This window comes from Engystomops pustulosus, chromosome 5 (assembly GCF_040894005.1).
Source record: "Engystomops pustulosus chromosome 5, aEngPut4.maternal, whole genome shotgun sequence".
Classification (NCBI taxonomy): domain Eukaryota; kingdom Metazoa; phylum Chordata; class Amphibia; order Anura; family Leptodactylidae; genus Engystomops; species Engystomops pustulosus.
In genome coordinates this window covers 29839292-29864272 of record NC_092415.1, presented here as the reverse complement: position 1 = coordinate 29864272, position 24981 = coordinate 29839292, and the positions used below count along the sequence as shown (strand labels likewise).

Here is a 24981-nt window from a genome sequence, read left to right as displayed (position 1 = left end):
TCGTATGTAAGTCGGGTGTTCTTAAGTAGGGGACCGCCTATAGTTATATCAATTCTACTGGATCAGAAGCAGACAGGACCAACACCCCATTCCCAGCTTTCTCATACACCTTATACTACTTTGAGGCTTTTATGCAGTGTTAGGACATAATCCTTATTTTATGCTCTATTGCCTATGGACTTAACCATATTTTATTACTAAAACTTAACTAAAAAGTTAAAGGGCTTTTCCGGCGCTCTTCAAGTGTTTGGGTGCTGTTTTCCAGTATACAGCACCGATGTCTCTTTCATAAGTGTTTGGCAGTCATAGTACCTGCTTTAGCCATTTTGTGGCCTCCTTGGACCACGGGCGTAACTTTATCCACGGGCGAAACCCCATGGCCCATGTACGCCACTTTTTTTATGTCACACCTGCCTTGAATCTTAGTTGGTTTTCAAAACCCTTCGGTTTTATGGGTTTTTAAGAATCTTATTTTAGTGCCATATTTCATCCGTTCTATCATAATAATAATTCCTGTATTTATATAGCACACTCAGATCGGCCCCTGTCCCCAGTGGGGCTCACAATCTAATCAACCTACCAGTATGTTTTTGGAGAGTGGGAGGAAACCAGAGGACCCGGAGAAAACCCACTCAAACACGGAGAGAACATACAAACTCTTTGCAGATGTTGACCCTGGGACTTGAACCCAGGTCCCCAGCACTGCAAGGCTGTAATGCTAACCACTAAGCCACGGTGCCGCCCCATAATCAGTAAAAAAAAGTTAACTATTGATAAAGCCAATATCTATATTATTTTTTGGGATTTTTTTTATTTTTAATGCTTAGAGCAAAATGTTTCTCTAACTTTAGGCTGTATTGCCACTATGTTGCAAAAATGTTTTATTTTATTGCACTGTGTGACAACACGCATTAGAAAATTGTATGGATTCACAATTACTTATACTACTTATATCAGGTTTCTGTTACATAATGTTTGGCTGCAATATAACACAACATTAAACAACCATATTATAGATCTGAAATACAGGGGTGAGGACAGAAGGAGCAATATTCCAATGATGGAAAAGTTCAATTACTTGAAATGAGAAATGCTGTGGTTACACCGTAGTTTTTATATTTTTAAGGACTATTTCACTGAAATGCCGAAATATATACATTACCATTTGTGGTTGCACCGTAACCCTGAGGCAGCAGACTCACTTTCTTGGGGTTGTGCTTGATCCCAACCCTTCCTTTGCATTGTGTATGCAAATACTTGCTTGCTTTTGCCACATGCACTTCAAAAACATTTCCAGACAACCTTTTCTTACCATGGAAACCTCTAAGAACCTCTAATTGTTGCACTCATTCAGTCTTTTTTCGATTACTGTAACTCTTTATTAATCGGTCTTCCACTTACTACACTCTCTGCTCTACAGTCTGTTCTGAATGCTGCAATCTGACTCGTCTTTCAATCCAGATGCTACACGATGCTCTAGTCTGTTCCCTACACAACCTACGCTCTCGGCCAATGATCTATTCTATTCTTTTATCCGAACCTCCCACTTGAGTTTCTGGGACTTCTACCGAGCTGCACTAATTCTCTGGAATTCCCTACCCTGCAGATTAACTTCAGAAGTTTCAAACATGTTTAACCCCTTACCGACGGCTAAGCCCGCTGCATATTGTAAGACCCAAGGCTGTATAGTTTCTGATCATTTGTTAAAATGTGCAAGTGGCAACATATAAACCAAAATTTACTACTAACATGAAGTACAATATGTCACAAAAATAATCTTAAAATAATTTTTGTAAATTAAAGTGTTCAAAAGTTCTAAGCATATAATGCCAGATTACAAAAAAAGAGGCTGAGCCTTTACGTACAAAGTGGCTGTGCCCTAAAGGGGTTAAAGTACCCTATGGTCTGAAAAATAGAAAAAATATAAATAAATAAAAATCATAAACGTGTTTGGTATCGCCACGTCCCATAACGTCTAATCTATCAAAAAAAAAATTGTTTCACCATTTTGCAATATACAGGCAGTCCCCGGGTTACATAGAAGATAGGGTCTGGAGGTTTGTTCTTAAGTTGAATTTGTATGTAAGTCGAAACTGTATATTTTATAATTGAAGTTCTAGACAAATTTTTTTCTTTTGTCCCAGTGACATTTGGAGTTTCACAATTTTTGTTGTAATTTGACCAAGGATTATCAATAAAGCTTCATTACAGACACCTTACAGCTGATCATTGCAGTCTGGGACTAAAGTAAAGCATCCAGAGAGCTTCACCAGAGGTCACAGTGGGCAGAGGGGTCCGTCTGTAACTATGGGTTGTCTGTAAGTCGGGTGTCCTTAAGTAGGGGATCGCCTGTAATTTATAAATAGTGATCAAAAGTACAGCCCTCAAAACGGTAGCAATGAAAATGACACAACAGAAAGCTCCGTACACCAAAGTATTAAAAAGTTATTGGCGCCAAAACATGGCAAAATTAAGAAATTTTTTGTACAGAATTTTTTTACTTTTCTAAATGCATTAAAACCCAATAAAACATATATGGTCATGTGCATGAGGCCCTGCCTTGCAACCATTTTTGTGACCACCAAGAATACAGTATTTAAATGGGTATTCCCATTTGGGTATTTACATTTAATTTAATTAATCTGCCATACATAAACATTTTTTCACTTATATGTCATTAAACAAATTTACATGTTTGAAGATAATTTCCTATAAATGTAGCCATGTTGTCCCTTAGAAACGAAACAACTGCCCTTGGATATGACCAACCCCACTCCCTGGTAGCGGTTGCCAGACATGCGCTGTTGAGTCTGGCCTGACCACCTGGATCCATTGTTCATTACCATAGGAAGGCTGTGGGACATGCAGTAGCTACTCTTCCTTTCTTATACAGAAAAAATATTTCTTTGTGCAATCACTCCCCAGAGGTGGTCGTATCCAATGGCAACTGTCTAGTTTCTAAGGGAGAACATGGCTACATTTATTGGAAATTATCTTCACACAGAAACAATTGTTTAATAACATCCTTTTTTTAGAGATGTATGTATAAGGGACTTGAATTTGATTCAATGTGAATGTCCAGATGAGCTGGTGTAATGATTTAGGTGTTCATTTCAGTAAAAACTCTTTTTTTCCTTAAAAAATAATGTTCTCACCTTGAGATTTTGTCATTCTGGCCTTTGTGGAAATGCACTTGACACGTTAGTTGTGCAGTTTCCCTTATGGCAGTGAAGTGAGTTGTTCAGCAGAGCTGCCAGCCTTTTCCTACTAATCTTTTCTTTTTCCTTAAGAATTTTTTACCACCGCTCTGGTTCCCTAGTGGTACTTGACTCATTTCATTTATGAATCCAAATCCTTAGTTCACTGAGCTTGGCCTGACGCCTAGTAGAAAGCCCCATGAACTTGCCAATTAGCCTTGTCCCTACTGGAGCTGCCTGTATTAGTGGATGTATTTAACCATTCCAGTTTTCACAAAACTTTTGTTTTCAGAATAGTTGTAGCTTGACTTATATATCAAACTAACGTTAGATACACTAAATCCTATTTAGGAAATCTAGTGTAATCACAGGAGGGGATTTGGCCTGTAGAAACCAGTTAGGTCAAGACAACATTTGCAGGCTACAAATTGAGTGCACAGCTGTAGGGTAACAGGATGGACATCTACACATAATTTAGTCCATGTAGATTTTATTATAAAACTCTGTTCTATATTTTTGGCTTTATACTACTTAAAAAAGCCAATTAACCAAGGAAAACAGACTTTATGTCACAGTAAAGCCCACATCTCAATTTTTTGCTCTATTGTGTTTCCATTACATTTCCTTATAATATCTCACACTTAATTATGTGGCCTCAGAGACCAGAGAGGTCCCACACAGTGATGTGATACAGGTTCATCTATCTGGCTGTTTGGATAACTAAAGGTTTGGGAAACCAGGGAGGAGTGTAATGAGTAATTGTATCCTCCTTTTCCACCCATTTGTGCGGTCCAACATCACTTTCCTTCTCCTTGGTCTCTGTTAGGTCATCTCCTGCTAAACCAAAGGGAAGAAAGTTGACCAAGAGAAGATGCAGAGGGGCACCAGGCACCACTACACCAAGATGTGGAATTAAGCATTTGGGAAGAGGGGGGCAAACTCCAAATCTGTTTGTGCGATTTCCAGAAAAAGATTGAAATCTATAGACAAGGGGCAGATCTAGTCAAAACGTTTGACCACCCTGGCCACCCTCTGCTACTATTCTGAGGAGGATAGTGGATTCTCTCAATCACGAGGGTCTGACTGAAGTCTTTACCTCTGAATGCTATTACCACAATCATGCAAACTCGATGCTAGGGTCCATTGTTTGTGTATTGCTTTGAAAGTTTGTCAGGAACTAAATAGGACCTGTCAGGTCAATTTGGGACCCTAAACCAAGTACAGGTCCTTATGGACGTGTTTTAGGCCCCCAAATCCACTTTTTTTTAAGTCTCTACATGGGAAAAAAAAAGAAAAAAAAAACTTTTATGCTTACCGTATATACTCGAGTATAAGCCGACTGGAGTATAAGCCGAGACCCCTAATTTTACCATCAAAAACTGGGAAAACATATTGACTCGAGTATAAGCCGAGGATGGGAAATGCATTAATCACAGACCCCCCCCCCCAGTATGTATACAGCCTGCCCCCAGTAGTATACAGCAGCCCCTAGTAGTATACAGCAGCCCCTAGTAGTATACAGCCTGCCCCCAGTAGTATACAGCCTGTCCCCAGTAGTATACAGCAGCCCCTAGTAGTATACAGCCTGCCCCCAGTAGTATACAGCAGCCCCCAGTAGTATACAGCAGCCCCCAGTAGTATTCAGCCTGCCCCCAGTAGTATACAGCACTGCCCCCAGTAGTATACAGCACTGCCCCCAGTAGTATACAGCACTGCCCCCAGTAGTATACAGCACTGCCCCCAGTAGTATACAGCACAGCCCCCAGTAGTATACAGCACAGCCCCTAGTAGTATACAGCATTGCCCCCAGTAGTATACAGCACTGCCCCCAGTAGTATACAGCACAGCTCCCAGTAGTATACAGCACTGCCCCCAGTAGTATACAGCACTGCCCCCAGTAGTATACAGCACTGCCCCCAGTAGTATACAGCACAGCCCCCAGTAGTATACAGCACAGCCCCCAGTAGTATACAGCACAGCCCCCAGTAGTATACAGCACTGCCCCCAGTAGTATACAGCACAGCCCCCAGTAGTATACAGCACAGCTCCCAGTAGTATACAGCACAGCCCCCAGTAGTATACAGCACAGCCCCCAGTAGTATACAGCACTGCCCCCAGTAGTATACAGCACAGCTCCCAGTAGTATACAGCACTGCCCCCAGTAGTATACAGCACTGCCCCCAGTAGTATACAGCACTGCCCCCAGTAGTATACAGCACAGCCCCCAGTAGTATACAGCACAGCCCCCAGTAGTATACAGCACAGCCCCCAGTAGTATACAGCACTGCCCCCAGTAGTATACAGCACAGCCCCCAGTAGTATACAGCACAGCCCCCAGTAGTATACAGCACAGCCCCCAGTAGTATACAGCACTGCCCCCAGTAGTATACAGCACTGCCCCCAGTAGTATACAGCACTGCCCCCAGTAGTATACAGCACAGCCCCCAGTAGTATACAGCACAGCCCCTAGTAGTATACAGCATTGCCCCCAGTAGTATACAGCACTGCCCCCAGTAGTATACAGCACAGCTCCCAGTAGTATACAGCACTGCCCCCAGTAGTATACAGCACTGCCCCCAGTAGTATACAGCACTGCCCCCAGTAGTATACAGCACAGCCCCCAGTAGTATACAGCACAGCCCCCAGTAGTATACAGCACAGCCCCCAGTAGTATACAGCACTGCCCCCAGTAGTATACAGCACAGCTCCCAGTAGTATACAGCACAGCCCCCAGTAGTATACAGCACAGCCCCCAGTAGTATACAGCACAGCCCCCAGTAGTATACAGCACAGCCCCCAGTAGTATACAGCACAGCCCCCAGTAGTATACAGCACTGTCCCCAGTAATATACAGCCAGCCCAGCATTAAAAGAAAATAATAAACTTATATACTCACCCTCCGGGGGCCCTGACCTTCAGCACTGCTCCTCTTCTGGCTTCGGCGCCCGTCTTCTTAATTCACTAACTTCGTGCCGGGCGCCGCCATTGTTCTCCCCTGGACGGCGCCTAGTATGACGCGCCGCTGCTGACGTCATACTAGGCGCCATCTGGAGGAAAAACATGGCGGCGCCCGGCATGAAGTTAGTGAAGACAAAAGAGGACCCCCGCGGACATCGGGGGAGCAGTGCTGCAGGTCGGGGCTACCGGAGGGTGAGTATATAAGTTTATTATTTTTTAAAGATTTTTTATGACTGTATGACTCGTGTATAAGCCAAGGGGATGTTTTTCAGCACATTTTTTATGCTTAAAAACTTGGCTTATACACGAGTATATACGGTACTTAGATATGATTCACATCAGACTCCTACCAGAAGATCCCTCGCTGGCGCCTCGTCCCGCATTGCGGGAAGTGAAGCTGGGACAGTATCCCAGCTGCACTGCACATGGTCCATAAATACGGCGTTTGCGCCGGGGTGTAATACGCCAGCCTCACCATAAGGACCTGTGGGTGCTTTAGTGTCCCAAATCGCCCTGAAAGGTTCTCTTTAATGATTACTTCACAATAAGCCCTCTGAGAGTTATAGTGTTTTTTAACTAAGATAAAAGATTTCACAGATTTCTCTTCTTTTAAACCTTGAACCCACTTTTATAATGAGAATGAATATTTACAAGTGGTTTACTTTGTGTAATTGAGGAAGGACGCTTTTTTGATTCATTATTGGTCGAAGCCAAAATTGTCTCTCTTATTTATAAATGTTTTTATTTTTGTATGTGCGCCCTGACAAATCATCCTATAAATTCAAAATGACTGACATACAAAGTCCATCTAAAGCATATCCTATGAATTGAATGCTAATATCGTTAATTATGAATATTACTAATTCTTGGAAAGGCGTTGTCACTTTGGCGACTTGTCAAGACTGTGTTAATACAAGAACAAAGCATAATGTTCCCCCATAATGTACAGACAGACTAGAACAATTGGTGGCAATTACCGGGATGCAGCATGTTCCGCGTAAGTGCACACGTTGCCTCAAACATTGTCTGTGTTCTGCAAGCCTCTTAGTCCAGAGAATTACAGACAAAAGGAGGTGAGGCTGACTCTGGACAGGGGGGGAAGGTATTCCTTGGCCTTCGCATTGCTTCTGTTTTCACGAAACACCTTTTGATGAAAAAAAAAATATATGAGAAAAGTATGAGAAAATAGAATACTCCAGCTGGGACAAGAGAAGTGCTTGCAGTATTCGTAGAGCAACTGCTTGACCTCATCGCTTCTCAGTACATAAATTGTGTTTTCAATGTGGTTGCCCAAACACAGATGCTAAGGTGTAAGGAGATTCTTCTGTGAGCAATATAGTGATTTGGTGGAGATGCAGAAGGCGTTTGCAGCTGGCAAGAGTATAAGTTATACATGGACTCTTAGGGCTGCTTTATACAGCTGGTCACCAACTGCTTTGTCATCAAGATTGGGCTAATTGTACAATTTTATGTAAAATGATGCTGTCCCTGGAACCAGGATATAGATCCATAAAGATTGGTTGAAGTTTGTAAAACCACCCTTTACTCTGTCTTCCAAATACATGTACTGTTAGTATATATTGCATTAGCTAATTTATAAGTAAAGGCTCATTCAAACAGAAGCTAAAAATGTTACAGCCCTAAAAGTAAATTGACCTACCCTTCAAAAAATTGATTGTATGATATCAAATGGCGGCTTCTTTTGGAAACCGTGGCACCCTTGTCCGTAAGAACAAAATTGCTAGGCGACAGAGCATTCCTGCAGCTTGTTGCTGAACTTTTTGTATTAATTGCTCTTGAGAAAGAAAACTGTGTCATTCCTTAAAGGAAATCAGCCACCGAAAATAACAAAAAAAGGCTACAAATACTCACCTCCGCTTCTGTTCACCTTGATCACTAAAAAACAAACTTATAATTAGCAGCGCAGAGCACAGGGCAAGATGTCCGACGCTCTGGGCTGCTAATTATGCATACCCCCTCTAGCTCCCTATGGGAGAGGAAAGTGACATTGCGGAAAAGGCAAGGGTGTGCATAATTAGCAGCCCGGAGCGCTGGTCATCTTGTCCCTGCGATACGGGCTGCTAATTAGAAACTAGTTTTTTTTAGGTGATCCCAGCGTGTCAAGACTAGCGATGAACAGTGTTGGGATCAAGGTGAAGATGAGCGGAGGTGAGTATTTCTAGCCTTTTTTTGTTATGTTCAGTGGTTGATTTGAAAAGTTATGGCCCTTAAAACCGGCGCTTATGAAAATTCGCTAAAAATGCCCGGTCACTAGTGGCTTTTCAGGCCACGTCACTAAGCTGTTAATCTAGAATAATGGCTTATTTGGTGGTGTATCTGGAGTAGACATTGATTGAGGTTAAGAAAATTTGTAAAGGGTAAATCAAACCAATGTTTTTCTCTTTGTGAACCTTGTCACAATGTCATAAGCAGCAGGCTTTATTTGCTGATTATTTTATAGATTGCAGAATCCTGTTCTGAAAGATGAAATTCTAATCTTTAATATCTAGATACTACAAAACCAAAGATAGGGGACATCCGTTGTGACACTCCCTCTGTAGCCTGTAAACCTGACTTAACTCATTTGCATATGATTTATTTTATAGGTAAACAGCTGAGATTTCACAGTACAGAGAGAATTCTAAAAATAATTTTTCATCCTCTGTCTGAGGAGGCTGGTTGTTTAATGGGTTAAAATTAGAGATGAGCGCGTATACTCGTCCGAGCTTGATGGGGACGAGTATTTCCCCTGCTCGAGATCGAGCATTTAATTAAAAAAACACAGTGAAGAACAATGAAGAATAGAATAAAAACAGTGAACACAGGATCATTTAAAGGGGTTATGCCACGAAACAATTGACTACAAAAAACTGTCAAAGAGGTTAAAATATTTTAAAAATCTATTTGTAATGGTTACCTGGAATTAAAGACACCTTTCTATGTGTGATTATGATGCTTGTTCAGCCTCTATTCTGTTCCACACAGAAGCAGATGTGGGAGGGGCCAGGCACATGCACAGCACTGACAGCGGCAGTTATTGCACAACTCAGTGCTACAGAGCGCTCAGCCTTCAGAGTCTCCTTCCACCTGCTGTGCTCAAATAGTCCCTGCATTTACTGATCCAATAGAAGTCCAATAGAAATGTGTCATACGCCCCATGTTAAAAGTGCACCAAAAAAAGTTGGTGCAGTCTGTCAAAGCAGTGCAGGGGGCACCAGATTCATGAAGAACGTGCGCCAGAAATCCTGAATCTGGCGCCCCCTGCACACTACACAGGACACTGCACATAGTAAACATGTGCTATGTATTCTCACAGCATCATGGTCGGTCAGGCTGACATGCATGGCGGAAGTCTAGGTGGTTGCAGGGGAGGCAAACCCCACATGTATCGTCACTCCAAAGTGCCACTTACCCCTGAGGAAGTCACTTTGAAGTGAGGATACGCATGGAGTTTGCTGTCCCTGCATTTTTCTAGACCTCCGACATATTTACACTTTACTGTCTGCCTGACCGACCATGATGCTGTGAGAATACATTGTTTTGCTCTTCTTGTATGCATTGATTATACAAAATTAGGTGCAATAGTTGTTTTTATGACTTTTACTAATAAACTTTTGTATTTTTGCATGTTGATTGCATCTCTTTCTGTGTATTTTGTAAGGAGTTGCAACCAAATCACTAGATAGATAGATAGATATGTGATAGATAGATAGATAGATAGATAGATAGATAGATAGGAGATAGATAGATAGGAGATAGATAGATAGATAGGAGATAGATAGATAGAGAGATAGATAGGAGATAGATAGATAGATAGATAGGAGATAGATAGATAGATAAATATGAGATAGATAGATAGATGACAGCTTCTCACATGTTGCTGATGTTTAGCTACTTTCCTGCTAGTCAGGCACAGGGGCCCCTTTGCAGGAGAGCAGGGTAACATGGAGGGACAGTGAATGGTGGAGAGTACAGGAGGAGGACTGCATCAGGAGAGATCAGAGCTCAGCCTGTTACTTGTGTTATCTCTGCAGCCTCCTGTGTGACCTGACTAATGGTGGAGGGAGGAAAGGGCTGATACATTGCTATGATCCATGTTGGGAGAGGACGCCTCTGAGCAGACATGTCTGGCTGCAGTTACCTTGTATCTGCTGCTGTAGGCTCCTGTGTAGCTGGTGAGCAGTGGCCATCACAGCACAATCTCTGCCCCTCCTCCTCTCTCACCTCCTATTGGCTGCAGTGTGTCAGGTGATCTCTCAGTGTGCAGAGGAGCTGTGAGCTGTAGTGGAGAACAGCTGACTGACTCCCTGTGCGCAGACTCGGCCAGATCAGCTGTTGCTCAGGACGGGACACAGCTACCTCCGGGGGGGCGCCAGAAACCAGAACAAAAGGAGTTATCTCAGTAAGCCTGCAGATTTTGTAATAAGTGTAAATGGTGAAAGTACTTTTAACAATGCATTGGACCCAATTACAGCAATGTGCAATGGTGACACAACCCCTTTAAGTCAAAAACACAGTGAAAAACACAGTGAAGAATAGATTACAGATGTTCGGCACATCTGCTTACTTGTCGGGAGATACGCGCGGAACGGTGCAAATAAAATAGTATGTGAAGAACAAAATATATGTGTGAAGAACACATTGAAGAACAGGACAGAGCAGGACAAAGACACCGGGGAGCAGCACAGAAACATCGGGGAACAGGACAGAGACACCGGGGAGCAGCGCTGAGGCATCGGGGAGCAGCGCAGAGGCAACGGGGAGCAGCGCAGAGAGATCGGGGAGACTTCAGTGGAAGAAGAGGAGCGGATCCCGGGACAGCGTATCTCCCGACAAGTAAGCAGATGTGCCGAACATCTGCAATTTATTCTTTACTGTGTTTTTCACAATTCGTTTTTCACTTAAATGATCCTGTGTTCACTGTTTTTATTCTATTCTTCACTGTTCTTCACATCTGCTAACTTGTCGGGAGATAATATACGCGCGTAACAGACACCAAAAAGTTCAATCTTCATTTGTTTGTTTTTTTGCATACTGTATGCAACTTTCATATGTCTTGCACTGAGGAGAGGCTTCCGTCGGCAGACTCTGCCATAAAAACCCCGACTGGTGAAGGGCTGCAATGATAGTTGTCTTTGTGGAACTTTCTCCCATCACACTACTGCATCTCTGGAGCTCAGCCACAGTGATCTTGGGGTTCTTATTTACCTTTCTCACGAAGGCTCTTCTCCCACAATTGCCTAGTTTGGCTGGACTGCCAGGATGGAAGAGTTGTGGTCATCCCAAACTTCTTCCATTTAACGATTATGGAGGCCACTGTGCTCTTAGTAAGCTTGAGTGCTTCAGAAATTCTTTTGCAACCATGGCTAGATATGTGCCTTGCCACAATTGTATCTCTGAGCTCCTTGGGCAGTTCCCAAGACCTCATGATTTTGATGTGCTCTGACATGCACTGTGAGGTCTTAAATAAACAGGTATGTGCCTTTCCTAGTCAAGTCCACTCAGTTTAAATAAACACAGCTGGATGAATGAGTAGAACTCAAGGAGAATCAGAAGGAAACGGACAGCATGTGAGTTAAATATAGGTGTCTAAATAGTTATGACCATGTGATATTTCAGTTTTTTCTTGTTTAATAAATTAGCAAAAAACTACCTACATTTCAGTTTTTTTTTCTGTCAAGATGGGGTGTAGTGTACAAAAATGAGCATAAAAGAACTCTTTTGATCTTACAAATTTTTGCAATTAAACAAACAGTGAAAAATGTAAAGTGGTGTGAATACTTTCAGTAACCACTATAGCTCTGCATGTAAAAACTTTGGACTGGGCAGGGTACCATTCTGTTCCTGGTCCATATGGGGTGTTTGCACTACTTGATTCTTCCAGCTTCCTCCTGTTGTTGTAATATTTCTATATTTATTTGCTTTCTTTGTATTTCATCACATGTGACTATGGAATGTATATTGTTCTTTTAATTATGTGTTTTTGTAGCAGCCTGTGTCTGCAGGATAGTCTAGCTACATCTGTTATCCACCGAGGGATTGGAAACGGTTGACCTCTGTATTTGGATGTCTTCTCCCTGATTTTTATGGGCCGTATCAGGAAATCATAAAAAACTTTGTATCTTTCATTTTAATACCAATGAATTACTTATTTCTCCAAAACCTTATTCCGAAAGGAACAGATTGAACTACTTTCATAACCAATACTACTGCAGGCAACAGCGAATAGTCATTACTACCTAACAATTATCAACGAAAACTTGGACAGACATGATTCTGTAAAATAGTTATAGACCAACCATAACTGCTTTGCTTTTGATACATTTAGCAAAGAACTTGCCTTGAGATTGGTGTGAAAATGTAAAACTTAAAATTAAAAAATCATTCCTGACAATGAATAAAGCAGCTCACTTTACCTCCAGCAAAGTAGAAATCACAGCACAATCTAAAACCCCAACCACTAGCTGGTTGTACAATACGTTAAGGTATCTGAATCAATGCAGTTATCATTACCTTAGCATTACCGTATTTTCCGGGCCATTAGGCGCACCGGAATATAAGGCGCATCAGTCCAATGTGCCTTATATATGGAATTATTCCATATATAAGGCGCATCGGACTATAAGGCGCAGGGTGGCCGGGGGCGTGGCAGAGGTCCGGGGGCGTGGCAGAGCGGAGATGCGGAGACCGGAGATGCGGAGACCGGAGAGGTGAGCGGAGCGGAGACCCGAGAGGTGAGCGGGGAAGGGGGTCCCTTCAGGTGGAGGATGGCAGCGGACCCTACTTACATAGGTCCCCGCTACCGGAGACAGCAGATCTCCAGCGGGAACTGCAGACCGACGCGGCAGAAGCCGCGTGGTCTGCAGTTCCCGCTGGAGATCTGCTGTCTCCGGTTTCCGGTAGCGGGGACCTATGTAAGTAGGGTCCGCTGCCCTGAGCCATACATAGGGCGCACCGGACTATAAGGCGCACTTTGGATTTCTAAGGAAATCTTCGGCTTTTATGTGCGCCTTATAGTCCGGAAAATACGGTACCTTATTAGACTGGATTTGTGTTGTAAGGAGCAATTTGTACCAAAATATATTTAATTTGTCTAAATGGTGATTAATTCAAATATTTTCCATTTCTATACACACCTTCATATTTTATAGTTCATTTCAGTTTTATAAAAGGTAATTCAGATTTTTCTGTTTTATATATTCATAAAATTATAACCTAACTAAACCTGTATGTGAGCACCCAGTAGTTGGGATGGGGCCAGTGTTTATGAATGGGCCCCTCTCCCCCTTCCCACTACAGAAGTATCCACACATAGATTACATGCATATCAAATACCATATGCACATCACAGATATAAACACATATACAGCATACATTCATCACTAATATGTTATATACATTTATGTGTATATGTTTTTGGCGCATGCGATCGGATTGTGGCGCATCAGCGCCGGCATCCACGCGACGGAAATCGAAGGGCATGGCCGTCAGAAAACCCACTGTATTTAAAAAAAAAAAAAAGTGCCGCTTGACACGCGCTAACCTGCACCCAGGATCGGGAATTCCGACGGACTTCAGCACAGCAGCGACACCTGGTGGACATCGGGCACACTACCATAGTGAATCGCTGGAAGACCCGAATCCTCCACAGAGAACGAGTCTATAGTGGTGAAGGGGGTCACACAAGAGCTTACAGTCTATGAGGATAAAGGGGTGACACAAGAGCTTACAGTCTATGAGGATGAGGGGGTGACACAAGAGCTTACAGTCTATGAGGATGAGGGGGTGATACAAGAGCTTACAGTCTATGACGATGAGGGGGTGACACAAGAGCTTACAGTCTATGAGGATGAGGGGGTGACACAAGAGCTTACAGTCTATGAGGATGAGGGGGTGACACGAGCTTACAGTCTATGAGGATGAGGGGGTGACACAAGAGCTTACAGTCTATGAGGATAAGGGAGTGACACAAGAGCTTACAGTCTATGAGGATGAGGGGGTTACACAAGAGGTATATACAAGAGCTTGTACTATGGTCCAGCCATTCTTTATAAGGGGAATTCTTTCAGTTCAATGGAACGTACATTTGTTTTAATTACAGGTAGTATGACAATAGTAATTCTTGTTTTACCTTCCACACAATCTGTAAATGCTTCTTCATTATTTGCAAACAATTGTACCGAGGAAAGTAAACATTTTTACTTGCTTGTAATTATGTGGTGTCATAATATTGCACATGGTTTGGATGACACTTTTAAGACCTGACATTTGCGTTGCCAAGGCAAATGGCTAGTTTTAAGTTTCTTCTTGGTTTCCTGCCTCTGTTTTTAAGACATCCAAGGATTAGTTGTGTTCTGTGCTCTTCCCTCCCAGGAGGCAGAAGCTGAGTCTAATATTGCTCTTACACAGGCACCTGCGGCCTGGAAGATTAAAGGCATCCCTATGAGGGACTATGCTGTGCTCTCATCAGCTTTGGGGGGAGCCTGTTCATCTATTATCTTGGAAAGACACATTTTTAAATAATAGCTTCAAAACCCTGAGAAAAACAGAACCTTTGAGAATCTAAGGACAAATGCCAAAAAGATCAAGTTATTATTTTTTCTGTGCTTAAGTTTTTCCACTTCTAGAGAAATCCAAATTATTAGTATGTTGTACGTTATGTTGGATTGGTTTTTAGGGACTTTTCTTGGGCAGCAGCAGTACAAGAATTTTTTCTTGAAACAAGGCTGAAATCACATACATGTACATATATCCAAATGTATAAAAGACAACAATAACAGCAACAAAGTACAATTACAAATTACAGAAAAACCTGTATCAGATGAACTCTTATTGAACTCTTATTTGTGTGGGAAAAAATGATCTTCTAGGAAACCCTAAAAAAAAAACTATAAATTGTGAAGGATCTGTGGGCAAACATGCCAACAAATTTGGATCATAAGTAGAGGTCGCCCCACAGAGGTGCTTAGTTAAAGGAAATGTAAAGGACACTTACTCATTGATCCAGGCACTGTGATGGTGGTAATTTTCTTTTATTTGTTTTCCATGGCCTCCTTCCTTCTAAAATCAACTTTTAAAATGATGTTAATAAACCAAAAGGTTTTTAAGGGGGGCAGGCGTTACTAGAGCCCCTCATTCTGCAGATTCACTGCACTGTCTACCCCTCACCCCTGATCACTCAGATCTTCCCCTCCCTCTGCCCAACTGCAGCAGGGGAAGTTTCAGTGCACAGTGGGAGGGGGGAAGTGCTCATGCACAGTGTAACAGATTAACTGCTACAATGATACATATAACATAGAAGACACCTGCCCTCTAAGAAGAAAGCTCTGCCCATGAGCTTTTTCCATACAAGTTTAACAGCACCACGACGTATAGTTATGTTGCAGTTAAATGTTAAAGCTAGTTAAAGAAATACATTTTCTTTCCACAACCATGTAGGTTTTGTAGTTGACATTTTAGTCTGAAAATCAACCATTTTAGATTAAAACCATCCTAAAACTATACTGGAGAAAAATTGAAGGAGTTCCGGCACTGGAGTAAAAAAACTTCAATGTTTTATTAAATAAGATTTTAAAATTGACTACATACATGCAGACAAGCTGATGCGTTTCGGGTGAAAAAACGCCCTAAGGCTACATTCACACGATGTATGCCCGCCGTACTAAGGGCATACAGCAGGTCACTCCCGGCCCTCTCCATAGGAATATACAACGCACGGGCTATGGAGTGCTACGTGTGCTGCACCGTACCGCTCCCGTACAAGGCCGTGACCCCATAGAAGTGTATGGGGGTCGTATATATGCCGTATATACGCCCCCCATACGTTCGTGTGAATGCAGCCTTAGATAAATATTAGACTTCCTATGCATAAAGCGTTACAATGAATGCATCAATCCATCACATCCGTTTTTTATGCTCAAATGTGCATCTTAAAATCCTTTAAAAAGATTGTTTATAAAAAATGTATACTTTGTTAAGTGTAAAAACGTATGCATCAAAAAAGTAGAAATATGATCTAAATTCAAAATTTTTAGACGCATACGTTGCAGCATGTACTTAAAGGATGCAAAAAAAAATGAAAAAAAACTGTATGAACAAATTCTACCAGCTCATCTTGTCCTTTGAATTATCATCGTTCTATCTCCTACCGATGCCTGCGTACAGATATTTCTGCAGCCTCTGTCACTCAGCACTAGTGTCAGTCACAATATTATTGCATGCCATAATATCATGATAAATGATGGTCTGACCTCTGCATACCCCACCAATCTTGTGAGCAAAAACGGTCCTCTCCGCAAAGAGCCATTGAATTTACATCCATGCGCCTTCATTCTAAGGTGGTTAATTGGGAAAAAAAAATCTTTATGCAATTCCAACAGAAACTTGGTGGTAGATAAGTCCATGAAGAAAAACATAGCTGCTGGTGTGAGGTATACATCACTCTGACAGTCCATTACTAATGTGGCTGGGAGAGTTGGACCTCTTTGACATTACTTGTCTGATAAGGTTATTTTGCAATGAAAAAAAAAAAAAATTAAAATTCCCTTTTGTCTGCAGACAGGCTTCAATTAGTCTGTGCCGGTTATCAAGATATTTTCAGAAGCTTTCCCCCACAACACAGGGTGGTCTGCCTTCTCATAAGGTAAAATGACAGGTTCCCTACAACTGGACGTTTCCCTACATGTAGATTTGTATGATTTATATGCCTCAGCTTTTGTTAAAAATAGGAGCAATAGAGTCTATTTTCAGACTTTGGATCCATGTCTGTATCGAGGAGAGATGTTAAGCAATAGATTTAGCAATAAGCGAAGACTTAGGCCAAAAATAGGAAAGAAAAAAAAAATTCCAGTTGTCTAGACCACATCAGCCCATTGTGCTTACAGAGATTGTTATCCAGGAAAAAATCAGCGCTCCAGTTCATGAACCTTCTGCCCCGGGGTGTGTTCTGTATGTTTGATTGCTGTGAATTCTCATAAAATCACATTCTGATTTGGATCCACAAACAAGCCAAGCATGCAGGTCACCAGATAGCTGATAAAACGCTTTGTTCTTTTGAGTCGTTGGCACTGTTATCGCTGAATCGGTTCCTAAAACTTGTACATCTGTGTTCTCCTTATTAGAAGGCCAACTCTGATGAAAAGTGAATGTAAGGACTTACTGAATAATAGCGTCCAAGATCATTCCTATTAGAGCAATGACCTTATGGTTCAGCTGGAGAATATGATTGTTGGGATCATCTAAAACAAAGTTCTCCGATTGAATGTTAGTTTCTACAAATAAGTATTTAAATCATTTTTTAGCACCATTAGCATTGTGGTGGCTTTAGGAAGGAGTCCAAAGTTTTCAGCTCCCTCTACAGAAACTATGTGAATTTCGATGTTATGTTTATCTGTTCAAGGAATAAACTCAACTCCCTCTGCATCCACAAGTGTAGAGAAAGTACATGGTATAATAGACAAACTAGTCTTTCCTAAAAGGAACAAACTCCAATGTCGGCAGTGCTTTTTCAATGTTTTACTTGTCAGTACAGTATAGGGAACTGGTTTGACTAGGTGAGAATACATTCACATAGATCAGGAAGGAATTAATTCTCCTTGTGGAGATGGTCTTTGCAGGCCTCCTTTTCAAGCAAGCAAACGGATGTGTTGAAATACAAGAGCTGGACAAGGCAATCCACCATAGGCAACCCTCGCTTTGTTGATCACTTTAGTCCCTGTAGTCATTTCACTAATGTGCTTTGGACTACAGAGGTAGAACATCCAGGATTTAGAAGGGAAGAGGTTTAAATCCTTTCTCGAGTAGTCTGTGGATTAGAATCGAGGATCTTTATAATGAGGGTTTCAACTCAGACATGTGTGGTGGAATTCTAGAGCTAGACAATAAAAGCAACCTAGGTTAGTTTCGCCTGCTTCCGCTAGAGATTGCCTTTTCAGGCTACGTTTTCAGGCATGCAATCCAATGTGGTTGAAAACTAGAGCTGGTTGATATATGGAAACCAGCCTAGGTTAGCCATGCTTTCTCCTCCTCGAGATTGCCTATGCAAGCTACGTTTTCAGGCAAACAAATGTAGTTGAATTCTAGACTTGGACAAGACAACCTGCCATAGGCTATCCTCTATTTGCTAGTCACTTCAGACCCTGAAGTCATTTCACTAATATGCTTTGGACTACAGAAGTAAAGCATCCAGTATTTAGAATGAGCTTTTTCGAGTAGTCTGGATTCGAGTTGAGGATCTTTATAATGAGGGTTTCAACTCAAACATATGTGGTGGAAGTCTAGAGCTAGACAAGGAAAGCAACCTATATTAGTCTCTTTTTTCTACTAGAGATTGCCTTTGCAGGCTACATTTTAACGCATGCAATTAGATGTGGTTGAATTCTAGAGCTGGACATGGAAACCAGCCTAGGTTAGCCTTGTTTTCTCCTTCTAGCCTTTGCAGGCTATGTTTTTAGGCAAACAAATGTGGTTGAATTCTAGAAGACAACTGGCCATAGGCTGTTCTCGATTTGCTGGTCACTTTAGTCCTTGATGTCACTTGACTAACATAATTTGGAGGGAGAAGATCCATGATTTAGAATGGAAGAGGTCTAAAGTCTTTGTCAAACAGCCTGTGGATTAGACTCTGGTATCTTTTGAGGGTTTCAAAAAAAGTTTTAGCTTGAATCTTATACAGTGTATGGTTCTATATTTGGAAAGTTAGAATTAAATTCATTACCAAAGTTTTGCAATTATTTTATGTATAATCAACATTTATTGAGTAATAAAAGACAAACAAAACAAGGGTAATCACCCAACGCATTGGTCGCACAGGACCTAATTGAGAGAGCCATAGGGCACACAGATCACATTATGCAACAATAAATATTCATCATAATGAAGACATTCGTCTGGATAACAAAGAGCTGCTTATCGTGAGAAACAATAGTGTTGTGAGAGGCTCTCATAAGGGTTTGATGGGTACTTTGTTTGGGTGCGTTATTACAACCAAGAGAAAGAAGAAGGGGGAAAGAAAGGGTAACGGAAAAAAGGGAGGGGGGTAAGAAGGGGAAAGTTTTTTTTTTTAATACATAATCAACATTTAATGAGTAATAAATGACAATGCACTAATTTTAGGTGTGTGCGGCGTTGGCTATAGTCCTTAAGGTGGTGCTTTTTTTTTTTTTTTTTTTGCTTTTCATCTATGAGAAAGTTCTGAACTGTAGTGAAATTTAGGTAGTTTTAAGAGGAGACTTGTCTCATCTGTGCCGACCGAATAGTTGTGTAAAACTCATTAACAATCTAAATCAGAGACTGCTATACTTTTGGAATTGCAAATATGGTTGGGCCTCATGTTCTCAACCTTATCTAATCCACAACTTCCATTGACTTCTAATATGCACTGCCACGTTTCGGTGGGACATGGTGCATTTAGCATGAGGATCCCTTTCCACTGTTGGTGCCACGTAACGCACATATGGTCTTGTGCATGTAGCCTTTTCTTCTAAATTCCCTTTTGACTGTTCATGTTCAGTAGTATTATAGTTACTGAGCCAGTTTCTGCAACTCAAACTGTTATAGACTCATTTGTAAGTTTTTTTTCAGTAACATTTTAGAAAACCTCGCTTGTCTTGGCATAGCATGCCAGCGAATGCTTTTGTGTCGTAGCTAACATTTCCAGATTTAAACCTCAACTTTATATTTGGATAAGCCAAAGCAAATAGGCGCGTTACCGTATGATCTGATGTCACCCAGTGATTTGCAGCATAAATGAATGTATACAAATTCATAAAACCAGCTTGGTTAGAGTAATAAATGACATCATTCATAACTGTCAGAAAAGCCATAAAAAGGAGGTTTGAGCATTGAACATGGCCAGCGGAATTAGGATGTAGGCTATTAATTACAGTCTCAATACCATAAGCACTTTAGTTTAACCATAAGCTACAAAATTCTTGGATTATCAAAGAAAAATAATGTTTACTTCCATTTAGCTCTTTTCGACTGATCCTGTAAATTGTACTGTGCCTGCCTTAGGGTGCCCGGATTTTGAACCCCACGATACTTGAGAAAACTCATCACAAAAATGTGTAGGAAGCTTTTCTCACCCTGAAAAATAGGGATTTTTTAAAAACTTTTATAATTCTGTTGGGTGTCCACTCACTGTTGGCCACAACAAGCAGTCCTAGACTTAAGGCCACCTGACTTATAGACGACCCCTAGTTATAGATGACCTCTCCAACGACTGCTTAAGTCCCTGGCTGTAATGACCAGCTGTAAGATGATAGCAATGAAGTTTTATTCATAATCATTGGTCCCATGGCTGCACAAAATTTTAAAAATCCATTTAGAGAAATTGTGTCTGGAGCTAAAATGCTAAAATATACAAATTCCGACTTGCATATAAATTTAACTTAAAGGAAATCTACCATTTGATTTGATGCATTATGAACCAAACATACCTTGAGAATGCTGTAGCTACACTGATGCAGAAACATATCTCTTTTTATCCCTGAGCTGAGTGGTTTTCATGAAAAAAACATTTATAAAATTATGATAATGAAGCTCTGTCGCCTTTGTGCGGTGGCTCAGTGCTTCTCCTCTCACATTAGTTATTCACTGCACCAGGGAATTATGTAATCATTGAGTTGTCCCTCACAGGCAGAAGTAATCAATCGCTGCACCATCCCCCAGCTGCTGTGTATTAATCACCCAACTCAGGTTGATAAGTCCTGTCTAGACAGTTCAGGAAGCTCCGTGTAATGTGGCAGGCTGAATGCAATCCATCTTTCCCAAGGTCCAGAATGTTATAATTTTTTTTTCAGCAAAACCACTCAGCTCAGGGATTAAACTAGATATTTTCTGCATCAGTGTAGCTACAGCATTCTCAAGGTATGTTTGGGTCACAATGCATAAAAATCTTTTAAATACAAATTTAAAGTATCTATCTTGTATGTAACCCTCAGACTGCTTGTATATTAAAAAAAAAATGCCTGAAAAAACCTGGAAAGTGTTTCTTGGTTCTGTTGCACCACAAAAACTTTACTTGAAGGTTTTTTTTCTTATGACAACCTTATATTTTTCAGTTAATTATTTTGGAATTAATTTGACTGAATTACTTTTTATTCAGTTTTCTTAGGTCATAGGATAAACAAATAGAGAAAATTGTCTGTGAATTTATATTTTAGCATTGCAAAAAACCTGTTGTTGCAGAGAAAAACGTTGGTCACTGTTCTCTTTGTTTTAGACGTGCCTTGAATTTGGGTATTCTTCGGGATCCTGGGTCAGAAGTGGAAGACAGGCAATACCAAATTGATCTGCAATCAATTAACATTGGAACTGCTCAGTGGGAGCAGCTGAAACCCGAAAAAGAGAGTAACCATGGAGGACTACTAGTTGAAGCAGACAGAGGCTCTCAGAATCCAGCTTTAGAATGGAACATGGCCAGCAGGTAACATTAAATGGGTTGTCCCACCAATGAAATGTATCCTCTTTTCATAGGAAATATATGGTTGAGTTACTCCCCTGTTTAACCACCGTGCTTTGGCCCAGTTTATTCCTATCATGTAAAGTATAAAATAACTAAGACTCCCTCACTAAGCTTTCTGTTGCTGAAAAGTCGGTTTCTAAGCTTTAACCCCTTAAGGACTCAGGGTTTTTTCGCTCATTTCTCGCTCTCCACCTTCAAAAATCCATAACTTTTTCATTTTTACGTGTACAGACCTGTGTGAGGGCTTATTTTGTGTGTAACAAATTTTACTTTCCCGTAATGTTATTTATTTTAACATGCCGTGTACTGCAAAGCTGAAAAAAAATTCCAAATGTAGAAAAATGGAAAAAAAAAACGCACGTCACGTTCTTGTGGGCTCAGTTTTTACGACTTTGACTGTGGGCTCCAAATAACACCTCAGCTTTATTCTTTGGTTCGGTGCGATCGCGGTGATACCAAATTTATACAGGTTTTATTGCGTTTTAATACATTTTCAAAAATTAAACGAATGTGTACAAAAAAGAAAAAAAAATTTTGCCATCTTCTGACGCTAATAACTTTTTCATACTTTGGTGCACGGAGATGTGTGAGGTGTCATTTTTTATGGGAAATGAGCCGACGTTTTCATTGCTACCATTTTTCGAGGACTGTGCGACATTTTGATTATTTTTTATTCCATTTTTTAATGTGATGTATAAAGGTGTAAAAGTCACATTTTTTGGTGGTCTGAGTAACCCTCGTAGTATGGTCTTTGAAAGTATGGCAGCCAGAAACACGGAGGCTCCGACTGACAAGTGAAATACTTTTGGCATTTCATACATTAACAACACATCCTTCTTCAGCCCATGATAGATATTAGCAGCAATCCAAATTCCGTCATCTCAGCTGATCAGAGCCTGCGGATAATACTATACGATTGTACTAGTGGAAAGTGCTGTGGTTTGTTTGAAATGGCATAGATGTGCCTATTAGCACCCATGAGTAATAAGCTCCTGATTATTTGTTTTACCGCTACACAAGTTCCAATCAATACGGGCAGATCATCCCAAGGAACATTAGCACAAGGGCCAGAGTTTACATTTCCAATTTTGACTCATGCTTTCTGTATACATAGCAGTGGTATGTTTATTAGAATAGGCCAGAGGACGTGATCAAATAATGTATAACATTCCAGAATTCATTATCTCGACTATGATGGGAAGTTGTATGTTCTGTAAGCGCGCAGAATCTATAACTTACGCTTTTGTAATAACAAACCACAGGTGGGCCGCCATGAGATATATACGCCGGATTAAACAAAAGGCTTTATGGAGTTTGCAAGTTGAGTTTTGCACTTATCTTTCACAGACCACTAGATAAATTTGAGAGAAACCTAATGCTGCTGTTTGAATGGCACTTAGAAGAAAGAAAATCCTGGATCAGTGACAGATAAAATATACTAAACAGGCTTCTGCTTTCAAGTGTTATCTGAGAGGAAGACAGCATTCGGCACGGAACAAAGTTACACAGGAGTATGTTTGGCAGAATGACTCGATCATGTGTTGATCCGTGTTTACACGAACATGTAGACTTAAGAAGAAGAGGGCCAAACAAATTGATATTCATGAAGATTTTTGTTGTCCTCCCCTTTCACCCCCACCTCCTCGTTGTAAAGTTATCATATTGAACCCTGTAATTTTATTTAGACTACAGCACTGACTTCTCAGGATACATTGACCAGCTGTTCAGAGAGTTCACGTCTCAAGTATATTTCCACAAAGACTCTGGATTCCAGTTTTAGGCAACATTTAGATGAGTTTAGTTGCTCTATGTTCTGTTCAGAAGAACTGTGGGTTGGTGGGGGGGGCGTCCAGGTCTTGCATGTAGAAAGACAGGTGAGTACAGATATGGAACACTTTTCTGAATAGCTTGTATCCTTGATACAAGTCTTCAGAAATCTAAGATATTTCTCCCTGGATTTTTTTGGTCACAAGAAACTGATACACATTAGATTTTATGGAAATCTACCATCAAAATCAAACCTGATAAACCACGGACACTTACACATATATCCAGGCACTGTGACTGTGGTAATCTTCTTTTATTTGTTATCCAATACCTCTTTCCTTCTAATAAAAACTTTAAAAGTTATTGTGTAACTTCACTTCATTTTGTAACTTCACAGGCTGTTACTCTACTCTCCTTCGTTTGTATGAGATTACAGCAGGCAGAGTGAATAGACATCATGGGTAAGGGGAGACAGTGTAACAGCCTATAAAGCTACAGCACAGAGAGGCCGTTCCCCCAGAGCCGTTCTGATTCATTTGCATATTTTTTTACGTTGATTTTAAAAGGAAGGAAGCCATGGATAGAAAACTTAAGAAGATTACCACAGTCCAGGTTCCTGGTTTACCATGATTGATTTTGGTGGTTGATTTCTTTTTACATAGGCCCCCCAAACGATGAATTGGGTTAGGATCTCTTGGTTGTCCCTCTACAGATGATATTTGAAAGTTGTATCACACTTTTACGCTTTTTTGGCTCAGCAGTTTGCAACACTCCCGTGCTGTGAAATGGAATGGTCAGATACATGATTGACCTGCTACTATATAAGTTAGTGAGGATGGTACTTTGTTCTCCAGATTGATATGGGTTCTATGCTTGGGCATGGTTGCACAGTATATGTAGCATAAACATAGTACCTTCTATGTAGTGTTCTATGGCACAGCATCTTAGTCTGCTGCATGTTTGTTTGTTTTTTTATTTTAGTGCCATTTTGGGTGCATTGGGCTATTTGTACTTTTAGCAGCTTTTTCAAGCTGTGCGCCCAAGTTCGTGGTGTAGCAGCAAACATGGTTTGCGGCTAATATGTCTTTGTATTTCTCCTGCTTCCAGATGTTTTCACCTGATTATCAGTGCTAAAAGGGACCAAATAATTGCGCTAAAACACTCCAGTCCTGACCATGGGTAGGAAAGGCAATTAAGTTGTTCAAAAATGTATGCCTAAAATGTCTCAAAAAACCCTGCACTTAACTGTCAAAACTAAAAAGACATATGAGGTGCAAAAAAAGACACTCTAGACATGCAAAAAGAGCCCAAGGAAGGAAAAGCATTACCTCCTATATTTCTACAATAAGTAGTTCCTTAATAACAAGTTTTGGACACACACAGATGACACGTGGGTAGAGAGATTTTTATGGCATCCTTCCTTGTTTTGAATCTGACAGGGCCATCATATACTGGAGATTTTATGTTTTTCCCATTTGACAGGGTTGATTTTCGTCTTTTTGTTTTACTCCCGTACTGCCAAGATAGGAAACTTAAATTGTGAGCCTTATTTGGTATGTTAGGAGATCTTTCCTAAATTTTGGAATGCATGCA

At 40.9% G+C, this 24981-nt stretch overlaps 1 protein-coding gene across 4 annotated transcripts in view; it reads left to right on the top strand.

Annotated features, from left to right (window-relative positions):
• The window catches only part of VPS13B (vacuolar protein sorting 13 homolog B), a 629099-nt gene that overhangs the window by 402187 nt on the left and 201931 nt on the right, over nucleotides 1–24981 (top strand). For all 4 annotated transcript variants that reach the window (XM_072151499.1, XM_072151498.1, XM_072151501.1 and 1 more), the window contains exon 31: nucleotides 21379–21582. In XM_072151499.1, coding sequence (XP_072007600.1) covers nucleotides 21379–21582 — 204 coding nt within the window. The remainder of the gene's footprint in view (nucleotides 1–21378; nucleotides 21583–24981) is intronic.